The following is a 20,697-nucleotide window of genomic DNA, read 5'->3' as shown; positions in this document are numbered from 1 at the left end:
TCAGGTGCTCGGCTGTGACTCTGTTAAGCCATTTACGCGAATTATCCCACTTTGCCATCTCGATAACTCTGCGAGGTGGGTACTATTGTCAGACCCATTCCATAGAAAGGCACGGAAAGGTCCGCAGTCATTCCAACGTTCAGTTGCTTCCCCTCACTCCTGGCCCAGCCCCGCACCTGTCCTTGCCCCTCTGCCTGCCCTCTCAAGTTCTCTTCTATTCTGAGGATCTCGGGGCTCCTCCCGAGTTTTTAGCTTTGTGCAGAGGTAGATGGTCATCCTATGAGAGGCACCAAGGTCCTTCCCAAAGCCCCTGGTCTCCCTCTATAGAGACTCAGAGGATGGGACATTATCCAGGTGTCTACTGGTTGGTCCCTCTCCAAAGTGCTCTAGCTAAGTCCTCTGGGAACACGCGGTAAAGGAGAAAATAGTTCAGACTGCTTCCTAGTCTTCTGGGTCCACCAGCTGGAGAGGTATGGGAATCGAGTGCTCCTGTGTGCCTGGCACTGGGCTAACCACCTTACGTCCAGCAGTGGGCTGAGTCCTCTCACTGACTGCCGTGTGGTAGGAATCCATATCCGTATCATACAGGGGAACAAACTGAGGCTCAGAGAAATAAAGGGACTTACCACAATCATTCAGCAGAGCCAACACCCAGAACTCAAGTCCTGGTCTGACTTTTAAGACTGGTGCGACCTGACTGTGCCAGGCTACATGGCACTGAATCTTACCCAGTCCCTGCATTTTGGGGGTCCTACTTCTCCTTGAAGTCAGGGGGGTCCAAGTCTAGATTGGCCAGCAAATGTGCCAGGAGAAACTGGAAGCTGAGATGGGGTGAGTCTTCCTGCTCAGGCATGAGTCTGCCGAGCACCTGGAAGGCAGAGTGTTGGACTGGAAGGCCTCTCCAGGCACCTTCCAGGCTCCGTCTCTAGGGCCTGATAAAGTTGCACAAGGGAATAGGGGGTTTGATGATGCTGGAGCCCTGGGGAGCCTGGGATTCTTGGGCCCTAGCTCTGGTCTCTTCCTGAGCAGGGCTCCTTCACCCACAGTCCCTCCCACTGTATTGGGCCTCCACCCACACTGCAACACAGACGGGGGCTAAATCCTTGGAGAAGCCGTCCTCCGACAGCCTCTCCCTTCAAAGCTGCCCACTGAACACGCTTCCCCAACATTCTCCTTTACATTTTGCCGACATATTTTTACAGCCAAACAGTGCTTTCAAAGACTTCCTTTTTCATCTCCTAATTAATTTTTATCTTCCCAGACGGAGGGAGGACAGCACAGGAGACGCTGTTTGTGATGTCTGCTGCTCCCCAACAACTCTTCAAATGAAATTTCCTTTGGAGCACCGGTGCCCCTGGCGTTGCGCATCTCCCAGGCTGCAGGGTGGGCGCGAGGGCTCTGGTCCCCCCCACCCCCATGCCCGCCCTCCTCTGAGCCTGACATCCCACTTTCGGCAGCTCCCTCTGGATGGGAGTGGGTTCTCTCCCTCGAGTTCTCCTCTCAGCCAGGGGCTCTTCCTGAGCGGTTGCAGCCTAGCCAGGAACACATGCTAACCACAGAATCAAGGTACCCTGCCACGTCCTCCAGGATGCCCAGGACGCGGCCTACTTGCTTCCTGTCCTCAGCACGCCTCCCGCATCTGCTCCCCTTGGCTCCTCCCACCTCTTGGTTCATCCTTTGATTCAGAGAAGGTGGTCACTGGATGTGAATCCCTCGAGTGGCTACATCCTAGGCGGCAGGACCGCTCAGGTTGGGGCAACAGTGCAACTGGCTGTGTGGCTTGGCTCTTCCCCCACCGACTCCCAGACCGTGGTTGGTTCCTTCCAGAAGCCACAGGTGCACAGGGACAGAAAGCATGGGCACCGGTGCTAGACGGCGGGGTGCTCAAATTCCCGCTCTGCATTTCACTGGCTGTCGATGGCAGGCAAGTCCATGGAAAGTCAGGTCCCTTCGGAGCCCACCTTCAGGTGTCGAGTGGAGATGAATGATAATAACGGTCTCTACCAACCAATGTTGTGAGGATCAGATGCATGAATGCAGGTCAAGTGCCTGAACAAGGCTAGCCCCGAGTCAGTGCTGGACAAATATTACTATTACCGTTGACCTGGCCAATGTCTCCTGGACATCCTGTGGCTACTTCTGAAGCTGATCCTTGTTCAACCCCAGAGCCATATCCACTCACAGGCGGGGGGGAGGACTAGCCCTCCAGAGACCCTAGAGTGGGTGTGCGAAAGGGTGTTGCATGTGTACACGGAATTATCTGTCCTTGCATCATGCTTCCACCACTGATCTGCTGTGTGATCATGGGCAAATCACCCACCTTCTCTGTTTCTCCAGGTTAACCTCAGGTTTCCTTCCAGCTCTAATTAGAAAATGATAATGAGGAGGCTACCACTCACTGGGGAGAGGGCTGGGGAGTGGAAGGGGGAAGTATGACTGGAAAGCCCAGCTGTGGAGGACGGGGACTGGGAGGGTGGGGAGGAAGGAAGCTTGTCCAGGGAACTTCTGGGCAGGTGCCATGCTTGTAGCTCATGATCTGAGGTGGGGTAAATATCCCCACATTCAAGCCCCTCTCTGCCTACGAAGCGATCCCATAGCTACGGTCCCTGAAAGGGAACCTGGCCTAGAAGAGCTTCACTTGAATTCAAGCAGGAGACAATGTGGCCAGACTTCCAGGGAAATTAACTGCTGATCGGGAGAGCTGGAAAGTGGGGTTGGTTCTGCAGAGGGATGCGGAGTGACTGATTCTGGCCAGGAGCCCTTGTGAGCAGGGGCCCTGATGCCCCCACATCCCATCTGGTTGACAGCATCCATGTCCCTCCCCTGCCCTCCTTGCTGCACTGTTTGCAGGGAAGGCGTGTGAGGGGGGAGCAGGCTGCTGGAGGTGCTGCCTGATACTGGGGACAGCAGCTCGGTGGGGAGCTGGAAGCAGGCTCCTGGAAGCCAATCTGAGCATCTTAGCGTGGAGGGAGGCAAGGGCATCCAGTCTGCGGCAATGAGCCTGCACTGGGCTTATTTATGCTGCTTCCCTTTGATCGGAAGCCCTGCCTTGAGATGGGCTTATGTGTAATGCATGAGATGCTCTGGCTCAGTCAAGGGCTGGGCCACAGCCTGGGGACAGGCACGAACAGGCACACTCGCACCAGCGTGCGTGCACACACACACGAACCGAACCATCATACCTGCAAACACATGCACGCATGGGCCATCACACACACACACACACACACACACACACACAAGCTATTACACATATACATGCATGGGCTATGACACCCACGGATGCCCATTCCCCCACGCTCGCTTGTCTAGATACACCCACAGGGACATTCAGGCAGACAGACACACATACAGTCTCCATGCACACATGCATTTCACCTGTGTGCACTCACAGGCATATACCCATACGCCCAGAGCACAGAGACGCCCACACACACATGCTTGCTAGCACACATACAGATTTTTGCAAATACTCCTGTCTAAGCACAAAGACACACACATACCCACACAAGCAGACTTTGCACACAGGTCCTTGTGTGTGCCCATACACACATAAATGCATGTTTTTGTGGATTTTACACGGTGACACACACACACACGTCCATACATACATATACTGACATACTATTCACACTCATGAACACACACCCAGGGTCCCAGATATCTCCCCGTGCCCGTGACAATGTTTCTATCTGCCCCAAATACACGACAATGACCTCTCAGGAAGGCCACACTGGCCACGTCTCAGTGGTGGCAGCAGTGTCACGGGAGGGGTGCCCTTTCCCTCTCTCTCCTCTTCACTAAACATCAGCTTCCACCCTCCAGGAGGGTGACAGGGGAGGGGAGAATGCTGGTGGGGCTCTGGTGCGCAGGAGGGAGAGGCTTTCCCTCCCGGTCTTCTCCTTCTCTCCCCTGTCCTCCCTCAGGCCCGGCTGGAGGCTCAGTCCATCCCTCTGAGGCTTAGCCTGGAAGGAGACCAGATCTGGGGGCTCAGAACCAGGGCCCAGGCTTCCAAGTGACTAATAAATAAATAAAGGGATGAAAGGACTCACAGCCCCCAGTTCCTGAATCCTGACCATTTCGGAGAAACCAGGAGAACCGAGGGTCTCAGGGTGGCCCCGGGACCACCACCAGCAGCAGCAGCAGTAGCAACAGCACCTGGGAATTCCCTAGAAACGCGCTTTCTTGGCCCTGTCCCAGACCTACTAAAACCAAAACCCGGAAGGTGGGGTCCAGGAAGCTGGGTTTTCCCAAGCTTCCCAGGTGAATGGGATACACACTCAAGTCTGAGAACCGTGGCCTAGAACATGGGCTTTTAGGGGAAGGCAGGCCTGGGCCTTTCAGCTGTGAGTGCTTGGGACAATCTGCTTCATCATTCCGAGACTCAGTTCCCAAATGTGTCACGTGGAAATAGTCATAGTGCATACCTCATAGGACTGGTCATGAAGATTCAGTGAGGTCAAGCTAGGAGTATGGGCCGCGGTGAGCTCTTGGTGGTGGCTCTTGTGATTTTTACTTTCATTTCCAGAAGGACATTTACCCGTTCTCAGGGTCTGTCAGTCTCCTAAACCTTAGCTACACTAGCAGGTAGAAAACCTTGGGGACCTGAGCCAGGACACTATAAAGCAGGAGGAGCAGGAAAGCCATGGCTAGATCCTCGACAGTGACCTGAGCAGGTGACGGGGGCTTTATCTAGACACCAGCAGTCCAAGAGCGTAACATGTGAAGAAGTGCTCATAAATGCTTGTTTAAGTTTCAACCTCCTCCCTTCCTTGAAGGATGTGCCCCCTGCTGCCCTCTCAGTGGTGGTGAGCTCATGGCCAAGGGCAGGTCAGGCTCTTGGGACACAGATGCCACTGAGACCTTAAGCCAAAGGCAGAGAGCCCCCTGGCTCCCACACCTGTCTGTGTGTCTGGGCCATACTTCCCCTTCGCCCTTTTCCAGCCTCATCTTTCCACCTGTCCTCCTCTGAGGATTGAAGAAAACAGAACATTCACTCTGCCTGTCCTAGGTGTGAAGATTTGTGCTGGGACCAACTCAGGTGGCCACATTCTCATCAAAGCTCTCCAAAGCCAATTGGTCTCAAACAGGGAGAGATGGCCTGAGCCCTGGGGGTTCCTGGCCCATTGATGCTGTGAACTGAGGGGTGGACAGCAAAGGGCAAGGGAGGGTCAGCTTGGGGCACTGCAAGGGAGGAGGAGGCTCTCACCTTGAAGAAGGTCATGGTGGCCCCATCCTTCACAGCCCCATACTCGATTTTGGTTTGCTTGGCCAGGTCATCAGCAGAGTCGATGGGCGATTCCATGCGCTCCACGGTCAGAAAGGCAGCCAGGTTGGCCGTGTAGGACGAGATGATGATGAGCGTGAAGAACCACCAGATGCCCCCGATGATGCGGGTGGACAGGGCTTTGGGCATCAGTTCTGACCCTGGGAGAATGGAAAAGGCAGGTGGTCCCTGACATGGTCTAGGGCTACAGCACTTGAGAACTTGTTAACAATGCACCTTCTCAGGCCCCGTCCCGGGCCCCCTTGAATTGGTCCCTTGAGGGGTGGGGCCCAGCAATCTGGGTTTGGGAAGCCCTCCAGGTGGTTCTGATGCAGGCTGAAATGGAAAGACCACTGCTCTAGGACCACACGTGTGCACGTTTCACAGGCTCGTCAGCCCCGGTCACCCTCGGTTCAGAACAGCGGGGAGTCGAAACCGTGGGGCTCTGGAGGGATTCCTGCTCCCAGCCCTGTGTGATCGCGCCAGATCCTCTCCCTCTCTGGGACCCCACAAAGCCCGGAGAGTCGTCCTTCTTCTGTCCCAGCCTCACACAAATACCGTGAGGCTGCCACGACATAATTGCAGGAGAAAGTGTGTTGCAAACACAGGCGGTATACAAACACGAGATTGCCTGCTGGTGCTTTACAAGAGGAGAAAAATCAACATTTTTTGAAGCTCATCGCCGAAATAGATCCCTCTTCCTCCCCGACCTTGGGTGTGGAGCACAATTTAGACGAAACCTTCTAACTGAAGTAATTAACTAGGCGGCTTTCAGGAGATTTAAATAGCAAGTGACTCCTGAACTTTCCAGAATATTTGGACCTGCAATCTGAAAAGTGTCTGCTTTGATATGGATGATTTTTTTTTCCTCAAAGAAATCACTCAAAGGAGAGTTTTTCAAATACAGAACTATTTTTCTCCCTCCTAATCAAAACCTCGTTGGGGAATACATCAGGGGCCAGGGCTTTGAATATAGCAGCTGGAGGAGGGCGAGGAGAAGCAATTCCTGCACTGGGGGGCTGTCAGGTCTTTCCCTACCATCACTGAAAAAGGAAAATGGACGAAGAAGCAAGGTGAGGCTTCGGGACACTCATTAATAGCGAGGACAGAAAGAGACACTTCCGTTGAAAACTGCCTGTCACTTCCCAGCTCTGGAGACCACAGAGGCTCCTCAGGCTCCCCTCCCTCCCCGGCCACATGCAACCTCATCTATCTGTCCCCCCACCACCCCCTGCCACCTCCTAGATTCCTCCAAGCTAGGGCTAGAGCTGTCCCTCCACCCCCCGCAGGGGAGTGACTTGTTGGCCTGGTGGAGTGTGCCAGCCTCTGCTGGACCCCTACCCAGGCTTCTGCCCTGGCCTCTGTCATGACTGGGAGATTGCTTGAGTTGGGGGCAGCTCTCTCTCTCTCTCTCTCTCTCCTCTTCCTTCTTCATTCAAGCGCCCAGCCCAGGGCTTGGGATGTAGTGGTCACTCAGGACACGCTGGGATAATAGCATTCATTTGGCATTTGCTGATGGATGTCTACTGAGGGCCAGGGTTTGGACTGGGCCTTGAGAACACACACAGGTGAGTGAGGGACAGGGAGTTCTTTGCCTCCTGGCTCCCCTTCCCTTCTTTGCCCCCTTGTCACCCACTGCCCCTTAGAGAGATCCTAATAGAGGCAGAGACTTTGGTTCCATCCCCATCCCCCTATCCCATTCCCCGAGTTAAGAGGCTTTGGACATGTGGCTCAACAGGCAGAAACAATGAGCTTGTGGCTCCTGGTCAGCAAGGCTGGGCGGGGAGGGTCCTCCCTGGGCGGAGGTCTCCTCTCCCGGTACCTGTCCTTCAGCCCATGGGTGTCTCTGCACCCAGTACAGGCACTCGGCTCCCTGAGACATTTGAGCAGCCGTGGATCTGGCCAAAGGGTAGGCCAACAGGTCAGGGGAGGGGCAATATACCTGCCCTCCCTCTGGAGGTTGTAAGACAGCACTGTCCTTTTGTGCATACCATCCCTGAAGCAAGCACCCCCTTGAATATGACCCTTCTCACTCCCATGTTACCCATGGCCAGATGGACACCGAGTCCTGTTCCTGCTACACCCTGAAGCTCTCGGAGTCCATCTCTGTCCTTTACCCCCATAGTCACGACCCCGTTCAGGTCTCATCCTCTCATTTCTGCAACGGCCTCCCACCCAGCCTCCCTGCCTTCAGTCTCCCCCATCCTCTGCTCAACCTGACCCAGCTGGCATCTAAGGTGATGGGGCCAACTGTGGGGTTGGCCCCAGCAAGCAGGATGTTGTCCATCCACTGCGTCTGTAGCAGGAGAGGTTAGGGATAGAGCCCTGCCCAGCATGGGTGGGATGGCTTCTCTGTTTTTAGCCTCAGACCCTGAGCCAGTACAGCCCCAGGACTGGTGGAGGACAGAGACCTGGGGCAAGGGTACACACCCAAGTCCCCAGGTGTCTCCAACCCGCTGGCAGCTCTGCAGGTCTGAGGCTGCCCTGGAGATTGGGTAGGCTCTGCCGACTCAGGAAATGAGGCACTCCCACGCTCCAGAGAGGGGATCCTTGGGGACAAAGTGCACCCACCTTGCTGCATCAAGGACCCCATCCCGAACCAGAAGCTGTTCAGCAGAGTGAAGTTGTTTTCCACCACCTCGGAGCCAGGATTGCAGGGATGAGCATCGTACCACTCGTAAGGGCTGAACCTGCAACAGGGAGAGGGAAGCGGTGGGGCGGAGCTGCGGGGGGCCGGGAGGGAAGGGGCGCCCATGCCGCGGGGAGCTGCCTGCTTAGCCAACATTGCTGGGCCGTCTCTTTAGCATCAATTTACTCAGTGTTCTGCTGGGGAGGCAGGGAATGGGAAATCAGGGCCATTTTGCTTCTTGTTCTTTATTGTTAGTGCCCTTTTCTGGTTGTAAAAGTAATTCAGCAGCATCTCTTAAAATTAAAAGCGCGCATGCCCTTCAACCTAGCAATTCTGAGACTCATTATCCAGCCTAGAAAAAACACCCGTACAGGAGCATAAAGCGAAGCATGCGAGGGTGTTTATCAAAGCATTGTTTGTAATAGCGAAAAACTGGAAACAGCCTAAATGTCCTTCAACAACAAAATGATTAAGTAAACTCCGTCAGAAGCGTGTTCTGCAATGTCACACGGCTCAGAGAGGAGAATGAGAGATGTCCGGAGGTCCTGACAGGGAAAGATTTTCCACCTGTACTGTTTGCTTTAAAAAAAAAAAGTGATAAAAGATAAGAATGATATGATCACATTTATATAAATAGATTCCTAAAGATAAAGTGCTATGTCTCTTTAGATAACATGCGTATACAAACACGTTGGAAGAGTCTGGAAAGAGTCCAATTTAAAAAATATCAGCGTTTGCCTCTGGGGAAGGGAGTTAGGAGGGCGGCAGGAATTTCTGGGCAGCCTGTTGCTTTAGGTGGATTAGAGGAATTTTTTAAAAATGAGAATGGGCTTTTCAATTACTTGTATACTTAAAATGAAAAAAAAAAAAAGCAAAACATACGCTTCATAAAATATTCCAGCAGTATAGAAAAATACAATGAAAAAAACAAAAGTACTCCAGGATCCCACCCCCGGCGAGAACAACGTGTTACATAATTGTTCTGATTTTTCTCTCTGAATATACAAATACCTGTATGACAGGGAAAGATGGTTACTTAAAGCCCCCCCACTGACTTCTAAGGAAGAAAAGTCCTGATAACTGGAGGGATCTTTGTTTGCTGCCTGAATTCCAGGTGGGGACATGGAAGCTGGAGGAAGCTAGAGTGCTCTGGGAGAGATGGGTAGACCCTGGAGAGAGCCCCCCGAGAGGCCCACGTGGCCGGCGTGGATGACGTGGCTGGTGTGGCTGGTGTGGGGTAGGATGCTGACAGGAGAGGCCCAGAAGGAGAGGCACGTCTAGTGGAATTTTGTTTTGTTTTTTTAACGTATGATATGCTTTAAGTGTGATGTTGTGACTCTCCCATTCCCCTTTAAAAAGCTTTAATAAATTATACATTGATCACCAAAGCCCGCGTGAGAAGAATTTTGTTTTCACAAAGTGAGAAGATTCTGCACATATGAAATTTTAAAGTGAGGTTTCCAACCAAGACGGGGATATTCAAAGGGAATGACCACGAACTGGCTCGAGGCTCTGCAAATCCACAGGCAAGAGATAAAGGCTGAACAGAGGAGAGGCGGAGGCTGCCACAGGATGCTTCTGGAGAAAGCCTTGGGAGAGCGGTGCATTTGGTGGTCCCCACATTCCCCCCGTGACGTCCTAGGAGAGGAGTGTCCGTGGGACTGCTGAGGAAACTGGCTGGCGGCTCTGTAACAAGGGGGGCCCCGCCTGGGGGTCCGGAGGGCAGGGGTTGGGCTGATGCGTGCCTCCCAGGTGCACACGGCGGGGAGTCCCTGTTGCCGGCTACTGGCCTGCATGCCCAGACGCAGTCAGGTGTGAGGACACCAGGCCCACAGCATTTCCCTGGACTGGATGGGCCCGAGCAGCAGAGAGATGCAGCCCAGCTCTACCCTGTGTCCTGTCCGAGGAGGGCAATGGGACGGTGATAGGGGAGACCATGGGGCAGGTCCTGCTGAAGTGCGCCCTTGATCAGGCCAGGTAAGAGGTCGGATGTGCAACCAAAGGCAGAAATGTTGAGGACTCTACCCAACTCAACCTTCTCATTTCTGAATGGAAACAGTGTTTGTGAGTAGAGAGACCGCTGGGGTCTCTGTGACCTGGAAATGAGCCCAAAAGTGACAGACCCCAGGCCGAGTTTTCACGGGGCAAGGAGAGCCTCAGCCCTGAGCACACTGAGAGGCTGGGGGAGGGGGAGACCCAGTGAAAATGATTCCGGACGAGACCTCACCGGTCCTGAGTGTCTTACACACGCACACAGCCAGATACCTGCGATTGTTTTTAAACACAAGAAAATATCATGCCGTAGTGCTACTTAGAACTTGGGACTTTCCTCTTACTAAGTCACCAGCCTCTTTCCAAAGCAGTTCTTCCGGATCTCCTTGCTCTCTGCAACTACTTCAGAGGTGTTTTCAACCACTCCTCTGTTGCTGGGGCTTGGCCTGTCCCCGTCGCCCACTGCCGCACACTGTGCTCGAAGAAACAGCCCTGGGGACCCCTCCATGGGCACCCATGCCGAAGGGCGGCCCTATCCTCAGAGGAGAGACTTTCTAGATTTGGGGGGACTGTAACATGGGCTCAGTGGTGATTTCAATAGGCTAAATTCCCAGGGGTGGACCTGCTTCTCATGCTCAAACCACCCAGCTCTAGAAGGACCCTCTTGGTCATCAAGTAATATAAGAGGCCCGGCTCCTTGCTGCCTCCTGAGGTGGACAGTGCGATGGGGGCCCATTTTACAGATGGGGAGGTGGTTTGGAGCAGTCAGGTGGGGGCGCCCCTGCCGTCCGGGAGCTAGAAGGTCCGGATTCTAACTCCCAGGCCACAGGAGAGAACAGGAGCGGGCTGGACGCTGGACAGTAAAGAAGGTGTCCCCAAAGTTAGTGATGGTCTTGGGTTAATGGCTCACAGCTGCAAAGGACTGTCACCGTCTTGCACAATGGTAGGAGCTAGTGGAGGCTGACCTAGCGATACTCGGTCTCCACTCCTAGGAGAAGATGACGTCTAGCCCCAGTGACAGAGGTGTAGATGGAGCACTGGCTGGCCGGGACCATCTCTTCCCCGGATGTGACTGGAATGGGGCGCCCAGGGCTGGACCTGCCGGCAGCTCACCCTTGCTCCTGCCTCCGGTTTTAGGCATGTAGGCTTAACTTCTTCCTCCAAGTCCCAGCTCTCCTGTCTTCTGTGGTGAGAAGTCACCCTCCCTCCCTTCCTCTCTCCTTCTACATCTCCAGGTGTAAAGCAGACTATCCCGGTGGTAGAGAAAGGCCTTGGTCAAGGCATGGACCCCTGGCGCTGGACAGACACAGGCCAGGCCAGGCGAGTTTGCAAGATGGACAGCCCAGGACCATGCTGCAACTGCCCTGCAGGGAGCCTGGGGCCCTGCCCACACTTCGCGGACACCAGCTCTTGGGCAGCGGTGTCCAGCTCTCCCACCGCCAGCATGGAGTGGTCTGAAGGACACAGACCACATGGAGGGGGGGACAGAGGGCCACGGCCACCCTAGAGATGTGTCATGCTTGACCTTGACAGTCTTGGGAAAAAATCAAGTTAGTGGCTACCTATAAAAACCATGAGGTGTCACATAAAAAAATCTGAGTCTGTCTAAATACCACGAACGCTGCAGTGCTGGGCCTGTGTTCCAGCCCAGGGCAGTCTTTTGGGGGCGACAAGTCGCTGTCCCTCTGGCCAAGTGTGTGTCCTCCGGGCCGCTGCGGCCTCTCCCCTTCCCTGCCTCCCCTCCCTCAAGCTTCCTGTCCAGCTCCGTGGGCACCGGTGTTTGCCACCCCCATTTAAAATGGACGGGTCTTCCTCGGGGGTCTGACTCTGTAAGAAAAAGCTTTCTGACCTCCGGCACTGGCTGAGCCTCCCTGAGCCTGATCTGCTGCTTCTGCAAAGTGGGGAGAATTATCCCCACCTCACAGGACCTTCGTAAGGATCAGGTGGGGTGGGTGTGAATTAAGTGACTGTTACATAATGGGATAATTGTACTGTGACGCCGTTCATGGCCCTGTGGCTAGGTCCCTTGTCCCTATCCTGTCCCCTCAGGTGTCCCGCGTCATTCCAGCAGCTGCAGAAGTCTCATCTCTTCCAGAAAGTTTCCCCAGGTAGGGGGCAAAGGGGGCCCCCTTACCTTCCCTGACAGGAGGCAGGGGGCAAAAAGCAGGCTGAAAGACCAGGGGTTGGAGGGGGGCTGGGCGCACATTGGCGTCATGTTGGAGAAGTCAGAGCTGTTTTCTAGGGGCAGGGAGCCCAGAGGGGGCTGGAGTTGCTAAAATTATGGTGAGAGCTCTGGAGAGTGTCTCCTGCTTTCTAAGTCTTGTTAGGCCATTAGGGGAAGCTGCATAATACAGGTCTCTCCTGAAGGCTGGCCGGCTGGGTTGGGTGGACAGGTGGCACCCGCCAGCTAGCAGCCGAGGATTTCGGATGCAAGACAATTTCATCCCTCACATCCTTTCCTTTGGTCTCTCTCTAAGCGGGAGGAGGCAGCGAAAGGGAACAGGGTGGGAGGAAGGCTTTCAAAAGAGACTTAGGAGGAGAAAAGGCCCAAACACGAAGTCCTTGGATCTCAAATTGCCTCTCCAAAGAAGTCTCTCTTCATATCTTGTTAGGATTTAGAGAAAAAAGAACCAGGGCAGGGGTGGGAGCCTGGAAGGAGGGGGCAAAGGGTCCAGGGCCCAGGAGCCACCCCCTTGGGGCCGGGGCAAAGGACAAATGTCCAGGTGGCCAGGGATGTGGATTACAGACAGAATCCTAGGTGGTGAGAGTTCGATTGCCAGTCGCTTGTCGCTAGGATGGCTTCGGTGAGCCTCAGATGTCTCCCCTTCCTGGGGGTGGAGGGATGAGATAATTATGTCACATCATGCTTTTAAAGCACAGAGCACAGTGCTTGGCAAACACCAGGTGCTCAGCAAACACCGAGCTAAACCTGTGCCCTAGTGAGCTCCTCCCACCATCCACCAGCAAGTATGTGCTGTGTCTCCTTTGTGTGAATGACCGAACGTGCCAGGGGGTGGCCTGCATGTGTTACGGACGGGGGCATATGTGCCAAGTTTTCACACATGCGCCCGCGTGTGCTTATGTGACACGATTCCTCCTGCTGTGTGGACCAGGAGGACATAGTCTGCCTTGTACATTTCAGTCCACTTGCTGGACCATCCAACACACCTAAGTTTGCTGTCCTGGGTGCCTGGCCAGGCGGAGCAGCTCTGGGCAATGACTTAACCTCTCCAAGGCTGCTCACAAGGCTGGGATAGGACTGCTGCCTCCCGGTCATGGACACAGACCAGGGGAAGGCCTGGGGGATACAAGCTCGGCATGGGGGGGGGGGCGATCTATGGAATGTTCCTCGAAGGATATAAAGGGATCTGAGCCTCAGTGAGGCAAGAGGAGCAGGCACAGCAGTGGCCTGAACCTTAGCCAGTGGCTAAGGACTGCTGAGGTGGGGACCAGTCTGGCTCCCTGAAACCCCAACCTTGCGCCAGAGCTCTGGCCAAAGCATGGCCCTTACCTGGCAATGACAAAGAGGACACAGCTGACCCCCAGATAGGCGAGGAGCACGTACATCCAGATGTCTGGGGACAGGGGGTTGAGGAAGGAGAAGACACTGGGGTTGGTGCCATTGGGCTTTCGATACAAGATGCTCACACCGAGGGTCATGAAGGGCTTGGAGAAGTCGATGGCTTTCTCGCGGACATGGGTGATGGTCAGGGGGGCAACGGCCAGATCTGCCTTCTGCAATGAGAGAGAGACGAGACACACACACAGAGACAGATTTGAGTAAAGCTTCAGACTAGCAGGGCACAGGCATCTCTTCTTGGAGGAGGGGGAAGGAAGGGAGAGAAGTGGAGTAATTTCCAAAGCCTTAGGGTCACCTGACCACAATGTTTACAAGTCCTTCTCCTGGGCCGGACCACCCCCAGCGTGCTGCAGAGACAGTGATGAATTAGGCGGAACCCCTGTCCTCCATGAGCCTCATGGCCTTCAGGAAGAGGACAGTGGCATCAACATGCAGAGAGGAATTCTAGGAAAGCTATACCCATGTGGTTCATCCTCAAAATGGTGCTCTGTCAAATAGATACAGTTCAGCAATCTACAAACATTTAAAAATAGCTCATGTTCTTTATTGGTGACTTTCAAACATCATGAAGAGGGCACAGAATCCAGAACAGACCTTGCTTAAATCTGCTTTCTTTTCCTAGCCACTTCTCGACGGCTTCTCCCTGTTTTGGATATTCTATACTTCCTAAAAGCCTTAAAATCCAGTTGGATGAAAATAATACCCTCTTTGGAGGCAGAAGTGAGTCCAGAGCCCTCTTCAATTGGTGAGGGGAGGGAAGAGGGCAAAGAAGAGGAAGAAAGGAAGGGTGTGGGGAAGGCTAGGAAAGTTCCTGGTCAATTTTAGCTCATCACAATTTTAATGAGGGTCTAATTAAAGGTCTATTGTCTCCTTGGTCTGAGCTTTTCCTGATTAACAGTCTATAATCCCTCATTCCCACTGTTTCAGCCTCCTCCCCACTATTCTCCTGCTCCACGAGGCCCCATTTAATGGCTTCCTTTTTCCTACATTCCCTTTTCCACCTCCATGCTTTGCACACCTATGCCCTATTGAGAATGCCCTCTCCCTGTTAGTTCTTACCAGCTTTCCGTATTTCTTTGCACCTGCTACTTCCTCCAAGAAGCCCTCCCTGATAACCTCCAATGCTAAACCCCCATGAAGCTTGCTCTGCCCCACAGTAAGGTCCCAGCTGGCTCAGTTGGAATTCAGGATGTGTGGCCAGGTGACTTTCTGTCTTACCTGCCTATTTGCCTGTGTCTTCCTAAGGGCAGTCAGGGCATAGCTGATGCACTGCTTTGTCCATTCCCAACCCCCATCTCAGCTCTGTAATAGTTGTTAATAGAGTTTCCTCTGGGATGGCTCCTGTGGATATTCACATATCAGAATGTGAACCAAATTATCACTTCCTGGTGTTGGGGATGGGTTGGACAGAAAGAGAGGCCAGGTCCTAAAGACTAGCGCTAAAGACCCTGTTGCAAAGGTAGGATGGCTGCTCCGAGACCCCTTTCTAAGGCAACAGTCTCTAGGCAGCTACCCAATGTCTTGGTCCAGATTCATTCATTCATTCATTCATTCATTCATTTTATGAGCTCTGCTAAGCACTAGGGATACAGAGCTGAGCCATGAAGACATGGTTTCTGCCCCAAGGCTTACAATCTAGTTGGGGAGACGGACACTAATCAAACCATTTACTAAATGGTAGCTGTTAATACCAACTCTGACTTCACCAATCCTAGATTAGGAACCAGCAACCAAACTGAAATCAGACTTCAAGGAAGGGAAGCCTGATCAGGGTAGACTCCGCAGGTGCTCCAGGCTGGGGGCGAGGGATGCTGGCAAACACACAACTTTGACATTGCCAAGCCAATGTTTATCCTTTTAATAGAAGCCGCCACAGTTGATTATTAACATTCAGAGCCTAAGCGTTCAGTGAACCTTAGGACCTGGGATGGACTGGGAGGGGGAGCCTATTAAAAAGCATGCATCACACTGGGACCTTCCATTTGTCAATTTCTGAATGTGGGCCTTGGAAATTGCCTAGCTTTGAAGGCAGAGGAAGGAGAATGCCCAACTGCTGCCACCCTGGCCCCCTGGGGTCCTCAGGGTGTGTACAAAGGAATGCAACTATCAGGGAAGGTGCAGAGAGAGTAATGTGTACCTGCTCGATACCAACTCTGCTCCAGTCTGGGACACAGGGCTGAGCAGGAGACCCATCTCCTGCTCTTACAGACTTTCCAGTCAAGTAAGCCCCCACTGGGGGGTACCCATAGGACTCAGTGGGGTGGAGACCTGGCTGGGATATCCTGGAAGATTCTTTTGATTCCTGAGTTCTAGGATCCTCTATAATGTTGGCATTAGAGGGGTGTAGTGGGCTTTTGTTCTAGAACTTGGCCTCCTCTGTTCCTGTCCCTTCAAAGCATATTGCTTTGGGAGAATCTCAAAGTCAATGTGCCAGTCTTCCTCTGGCTTTGACGGCAGGTTGGATGAAAGGACTAGCGACGGGAGGATCTTGGTGTCGGCAGCCATGTTTGTTTCATGAGAAGCGGTCCAGGACTGGCGAGGAAGACAACTGCAGGGCTGTGGGACCTCCTTCTTCGCTAGCACTGCCCTGGAACCTTCTGAATCTTCCCACCCTCATCCTGCTCTCTGGCTCTCGCAGGTCAGGAGGTCTCACAGATTGCGAGGCTGGCGTCTGAGGCATTCTGAGCCTACAGCAGCGAGTCAGCTGGTCAACGTGCCCTTCTTCACAGGGAGCTTTGATGCATCTTCTCCCTTAGGCTTCAGGAAGGCTGGCGTTCTCCACTTTGATTTTGGTTTAGGCAGGAAACACTGCATTTCACCGTTGGTTATGATTTCTCTGAAAAAGGCATTATTTTGTCCAGCTTTCCTTGAAAGAGCAGAATAGATGTCAAGTCTCTGCTGTGTCAGTTCATTACTCAGAATGAAAGGCCCAACCTTGGCAGGCTCTTCCCACTTGAGCAAGTTTTCTCTGAGTATGACTCATGAAATCAGATGTGTCAGACCTGGGCGAGAGGTCTTTTTTTTTTTTTTTTTTTAAAGATTTTATTTATTTAATTGACAGAGAGAGAGATCACAAGTGGGCAGAGAGGCAGGCAGAGAGAGAGGAGGAAGCAGGCTCCCTGCGGAGCAGAGAGCCCGATGCGGGGCTCGATCCCAGGACCCTGAGATCATGACCTGAGCCGAAGGCAGCGGCTTAATCCACTGAGCCACCCAGGTGCCCCTGGGCGAGAGGTCTTTAAGAATACTTCTTCCAACCCTCTATTGCTTATGGCGGGAAACTGAGGCTCGGAGAAGAGCCAAGGCCTTTGCTCTCATATTCACAGTAATCATGTCCTTGAACAAACCAAACTTCCGACCTGTCCAACACATTCATGGGTCTTACAGATGATCTGTTGGCCTCATCTGCCTGAGGAACTTTCCATACCTTTTCTAACCCTCTCAACTGGGCAGGACAACCCTTCCAGGACCTTACTTTATCCCCATAAGCAGATTTCCACTTTCCAAGAATCTGTCAGGACCCACCTGGCACCAGCCTCTCTTACTCTACCCCATACTTGCCCGGGGCCCCTTGGAGCCACCACGTCTCCAGCAACCAGAATGAAGGCAAGAAGGACTTAATCAGCTGCAACTTTGTATTTCAGCCCAGAGGTCCAGCCACCTTGGCTGCTGGCTGGACACTAGCCTTGTCCCAGAAAGTGAATCCAGGAAAACCTCCTCTCAGGTTCTAAGAGCAGACTTGTGACCATGGTCCCACTTCTGGCCACTTATCACCTATCAGCCTTCTCTTAAGCCTTCTCTCTCTCTCTCTTTTTAAAGATTTTATTTATTTATCTGACAGAGAAATCACAAGTAGGCAGAGAGGCAGGCAGAGAGAGAGGGGGCAAGCAGGCTCCCCGCTGAGCAGAAAGCCTGATGCGGGGCTCTATCCCAGGACCCTGGGATCATGATCTGAGCTGAAGGCAGAGGCTTTAACCCACTGAGCCACCCAGGCGCCCCTCTTAAGCCTTCTCTTAAGCCAGGGATCCTCCCTGAGGAAAAAGTCTATGCCCTGAACCCCAGTTTGCTACCTGAGTCTGGTGTCCCTGTTGGCACCTGCCCACTTGCATTCTAGGCATGGTCTTTACCAGATTCCCCATCTCTGTGCTCTGCCTCTTGGCTGGGATTCCCCAGGGTGTCCTGTTGCTCAGACCAGGACCTGCTGCAGTTACAATAGTAAGAAGCATGGTCATTGCTGGATGAGTCCCATACGCCAAGCATGGTTAAGCATGCTAATGTACACCATCACAGACGATCCTCCCAGCAGCCCCGTGTGGCAGTAAGTGTTACCACCACATTCTAGATGAGGGTGCCATGCCTCAATCAGGCCAGGAGGTTTGTTCAAGCTCTACTCCTTTGGGTGACCAGTGTGGTTGGCACAGGAGTGAGCATAGCTGCCTTCCACGTTGGTGAATGGCTAAGCCAGTACTCGGACCCCCTTCACCGTGACCTCAAACCCGCCACGCAAGCCACACGTACAGGGCTGAATTGTGTGCCTCCTCCAAACAGGTTCAAGTCCTAACTCCCTAGAGCTGTGAACATGACCTTACTTACAAATAAGCTCTTTTTCTCCCCCCACTAAAACTGTCCTTTATTCTTGCCACTGAGATTAAACAGCATCAGATAGATTGCCAGAAGAGTATCCTAGGCTGTGCAGAGGGAGGACACACTCTATCTTCAGTGGGTGTGTTCACCTCCCCAAAGATCAGGCTCTCCCTGGCTCCTGCTGAGTGCCCCGAAATTCATCAGTGAGCTCACAGCCGCTCCTGGGTGTGCAGCGCTGCAGGTTCTGACCGAGCGATGACTCCCGGCAGGAGCCCGTGTGCATCTGGTCTCCGTGTCACAGTTGTTCCCTCACGTGTCCCCAGCAACAGTCCCCAGGTGGTTTCAAATTCCCGTAACACCATTGCACACCCATCCCAGCAGCCAAAATTTTAAAAAAGATACTGATAATACCAAGTGCTGACAAGGGTGCAGAGCAACGGGATCTCTCCTGGGTTGTGGGCAGGAATGTAAAATGGTGCAACCTCTCAGGTTGCCGGTTTTTAGAGAAGAATGGAGCCCAGGACAGCTGCATGGAAGTGATGCATCGGGCAAGGTATGTGGGAAGGAGCACGAAGCTCCCATGTCCTCTTTCTCTTGGGGCGCACCACCCTTCTCGCATTTCCATGGGTTCACCAACACAGAAGCTCTGCAAAAACAGGTCTTTGCAGAAGTAATCAAGCTAAGATGGAGGTCATACTAGATTCGGGTGAACCCTACATCCTAGGCCTGGGATCCTTATAAGCAGAGAAGAGGACACACGACACACTGAGAAAGCCCTGTGATGCTAGAGACAGAGACAGAGTAATGCAGGATCAAGCCAAGGAGCACCAAGGATGCCGGCCGCACCGGAAGCCAGGGGAGAGGCGTGGGACACATTCTCCCTCATAAGGGACCAATCCTGCCAACACCTCGATTTCCAATTTCTGGCCTCCGGAACTGAGAGAGAAGACATTTCTGTTGTTTTAAGCCACTTAGCTTGTGGCTATTTGCTGTGACAGCCCTAGGTCACTCCTACACCTGCCACTTCGGGCCAGGACAGGATGCTCAGAGTTCCTTCCACCGCCCCACTCAGATGAGCAGGCTCTATGGTTGGGCCCGCCCTGCCTGCCCTGAACCTGGGCTGCATTCCCAGAGACATGAACGTGACTCTGGCTGCCCACCAAGGGTGCCACGGGGTCTCCCCAGCATACACTTCGTATCGTCTGGCTGGGCTTCTGAGCTCTACGGCTGCAGAAACATGCAGATTCACTCCCACTTCCCTCCAGATCCTTCTGCTTCTGTTTCCACAGCCCCCAAAACCAGTCTCACTCCTGCTACACATGCAGGACTTCTCCCTGGGGCTCTGTCTGCTGGCTCTCTGCCCACGTACATGCTATCCTGGAATTCCCCTTCCAGTCTTTTCTCAAAGTGGTGTTGCTCCAGCTAGAATCCCCCCACTCCCAACCCTGCTTAATATACAGAAAGTGCTCTTAGGATAAAACATTCCTATTAGGGGTTCCTTAAGCCTTTCATGATCTAAGAGAACTTTCTGTCCCAGAGAACATTCTGTAACGGTGGGAATGGTCTCTATTTGCATTGTCCAATATGGTAACCGTTAGCCACATGTGGCCAAGAGCTTGAAATGTGGCTATGTAATTGAGGAACTGAGTTCATACTTTAATTAATTTCACATGAAAGAATTTGAAAAATTATTTTTATTTAAGTTGTAAATTGAAATAACCCCCATGACCAGTGGCTACTGAGCTGGCAAGTGCTGACCTGGCTTTCCTTACCTCACGACCCCTTGCTTGCTTTCTACTAGCTTCTTTCAGACTCCCCAACCCCAGCTCTCTCTCACCTCAGGACTTTTGCACGTGTGAGCTCCTCTACCTGGGACTTCTTCCTCCACAAACGCTTTGTCTAGCTGATGCCTACTTCTCTTTCAGATCTCAGTTCAATTACATCCATAAAATCCTCAGGTCTCCCTGATGATTCCACTCACGGCACAAGTATTTCGCTCCTAGCACTGACCACCGTTGGGTTTTTAGAGAGGCTTGGTGATTTCTCCTTCACTGGACCATAAGCTCATGGGAGCAGGGTCTGAGCCCATGTCTATCTACCACCATGGGCCCCGGGCCTGGTACAGTGCCTGGCTCACAGCCTGCCATCTGTAGACTCTGGGACTGGGTGAATGGGGATGTGTAGGGGAGATACCCAGTAAGCGCTTCTGCAGAGCTGCCTGGCTGAGCACGTGGTAGTTTACAGGCGGCAAAGCAAGTCACGGGGCGGGGCAGGGTGGGTGTCTGCTGGTGACTCCCAGACTCCACCCTTAAGAAAACACAGTGCTCCCAGAAAGCCGGTGGACACTGACCTGACAACCAGCAGCCTCAACGACCCACACATTACAACAGAGGGGAAGCGGTGCTGGTAAATTCCTGAGTGTCCACAGATGGGTCACCTCCCAAAACCTGTAATCCACACACTGGCTTCCTGAGCGGTGGTGGCCTCACTACCTGCCAGTGAGGAAGGATGCCCGTGCCTCTCCCTGGCCCAGGAGAGCTGCTGAGCCTCTCTCCTTCAGGAAGGAAGGGAGGGTTTTCCCTGCTTCAGGGCCCCAGGAGGGACAGGCCACAGCTCCATCTCCAACCACCTGCCCCTTTTCCCACCTCA

General features: G+C 53.2%; 1 protein-coding gene across 2 annotated transcripts in view; it reads right to left on the bottom strand.

Moving 5' to 3' along the window:
- GRIK3 (glutamate ionotropic receptor kainate type subunit 3) overlaps positions 1–20,697 on the bottom strand; it is a 224,720-nt gene that overhangs the window by 15,677 nt on the left and 188,346 nt on the right. For both annotated transcript variants that reach the window (XM_046028210.1, XM_046028203.1), the window contains exons 11-13: positions 13,399–13,622; positions 7,838–7,956; positions 5,210–5,427 (exon numbers count right to left, since the gene is read on the bottom strand). In XM_046028210.1, the coding sequence (XP_045884166.1) occupies positions 5,210–5,427; positions 7,838–7,956; positions 13,399–13,622 (561 nt within the window). The remainder of the gene's footprint in view (positions 1–5,209; positions 5,428–7,837; positions 7,957–13,398; positions 13,623–20,697) is intronic.

This window comes from Meles meles, chromosome 1 (genome assembly GCF_922984935.1).
Source record: "Meles meles chromosome 1, mMelMel3.1 paternal haplotype, whole genome shotgun sequence".
NCBI classification, from domain to species: domain Eukaryota; kingdom Metazoa; phylum Chordata; class Mammalia; order Carnivora; family Mustelidae; genus Meles; species Meles meles.
This window is presented reverse-complemented; position numbering and strand designations above follow the sequence as displayed.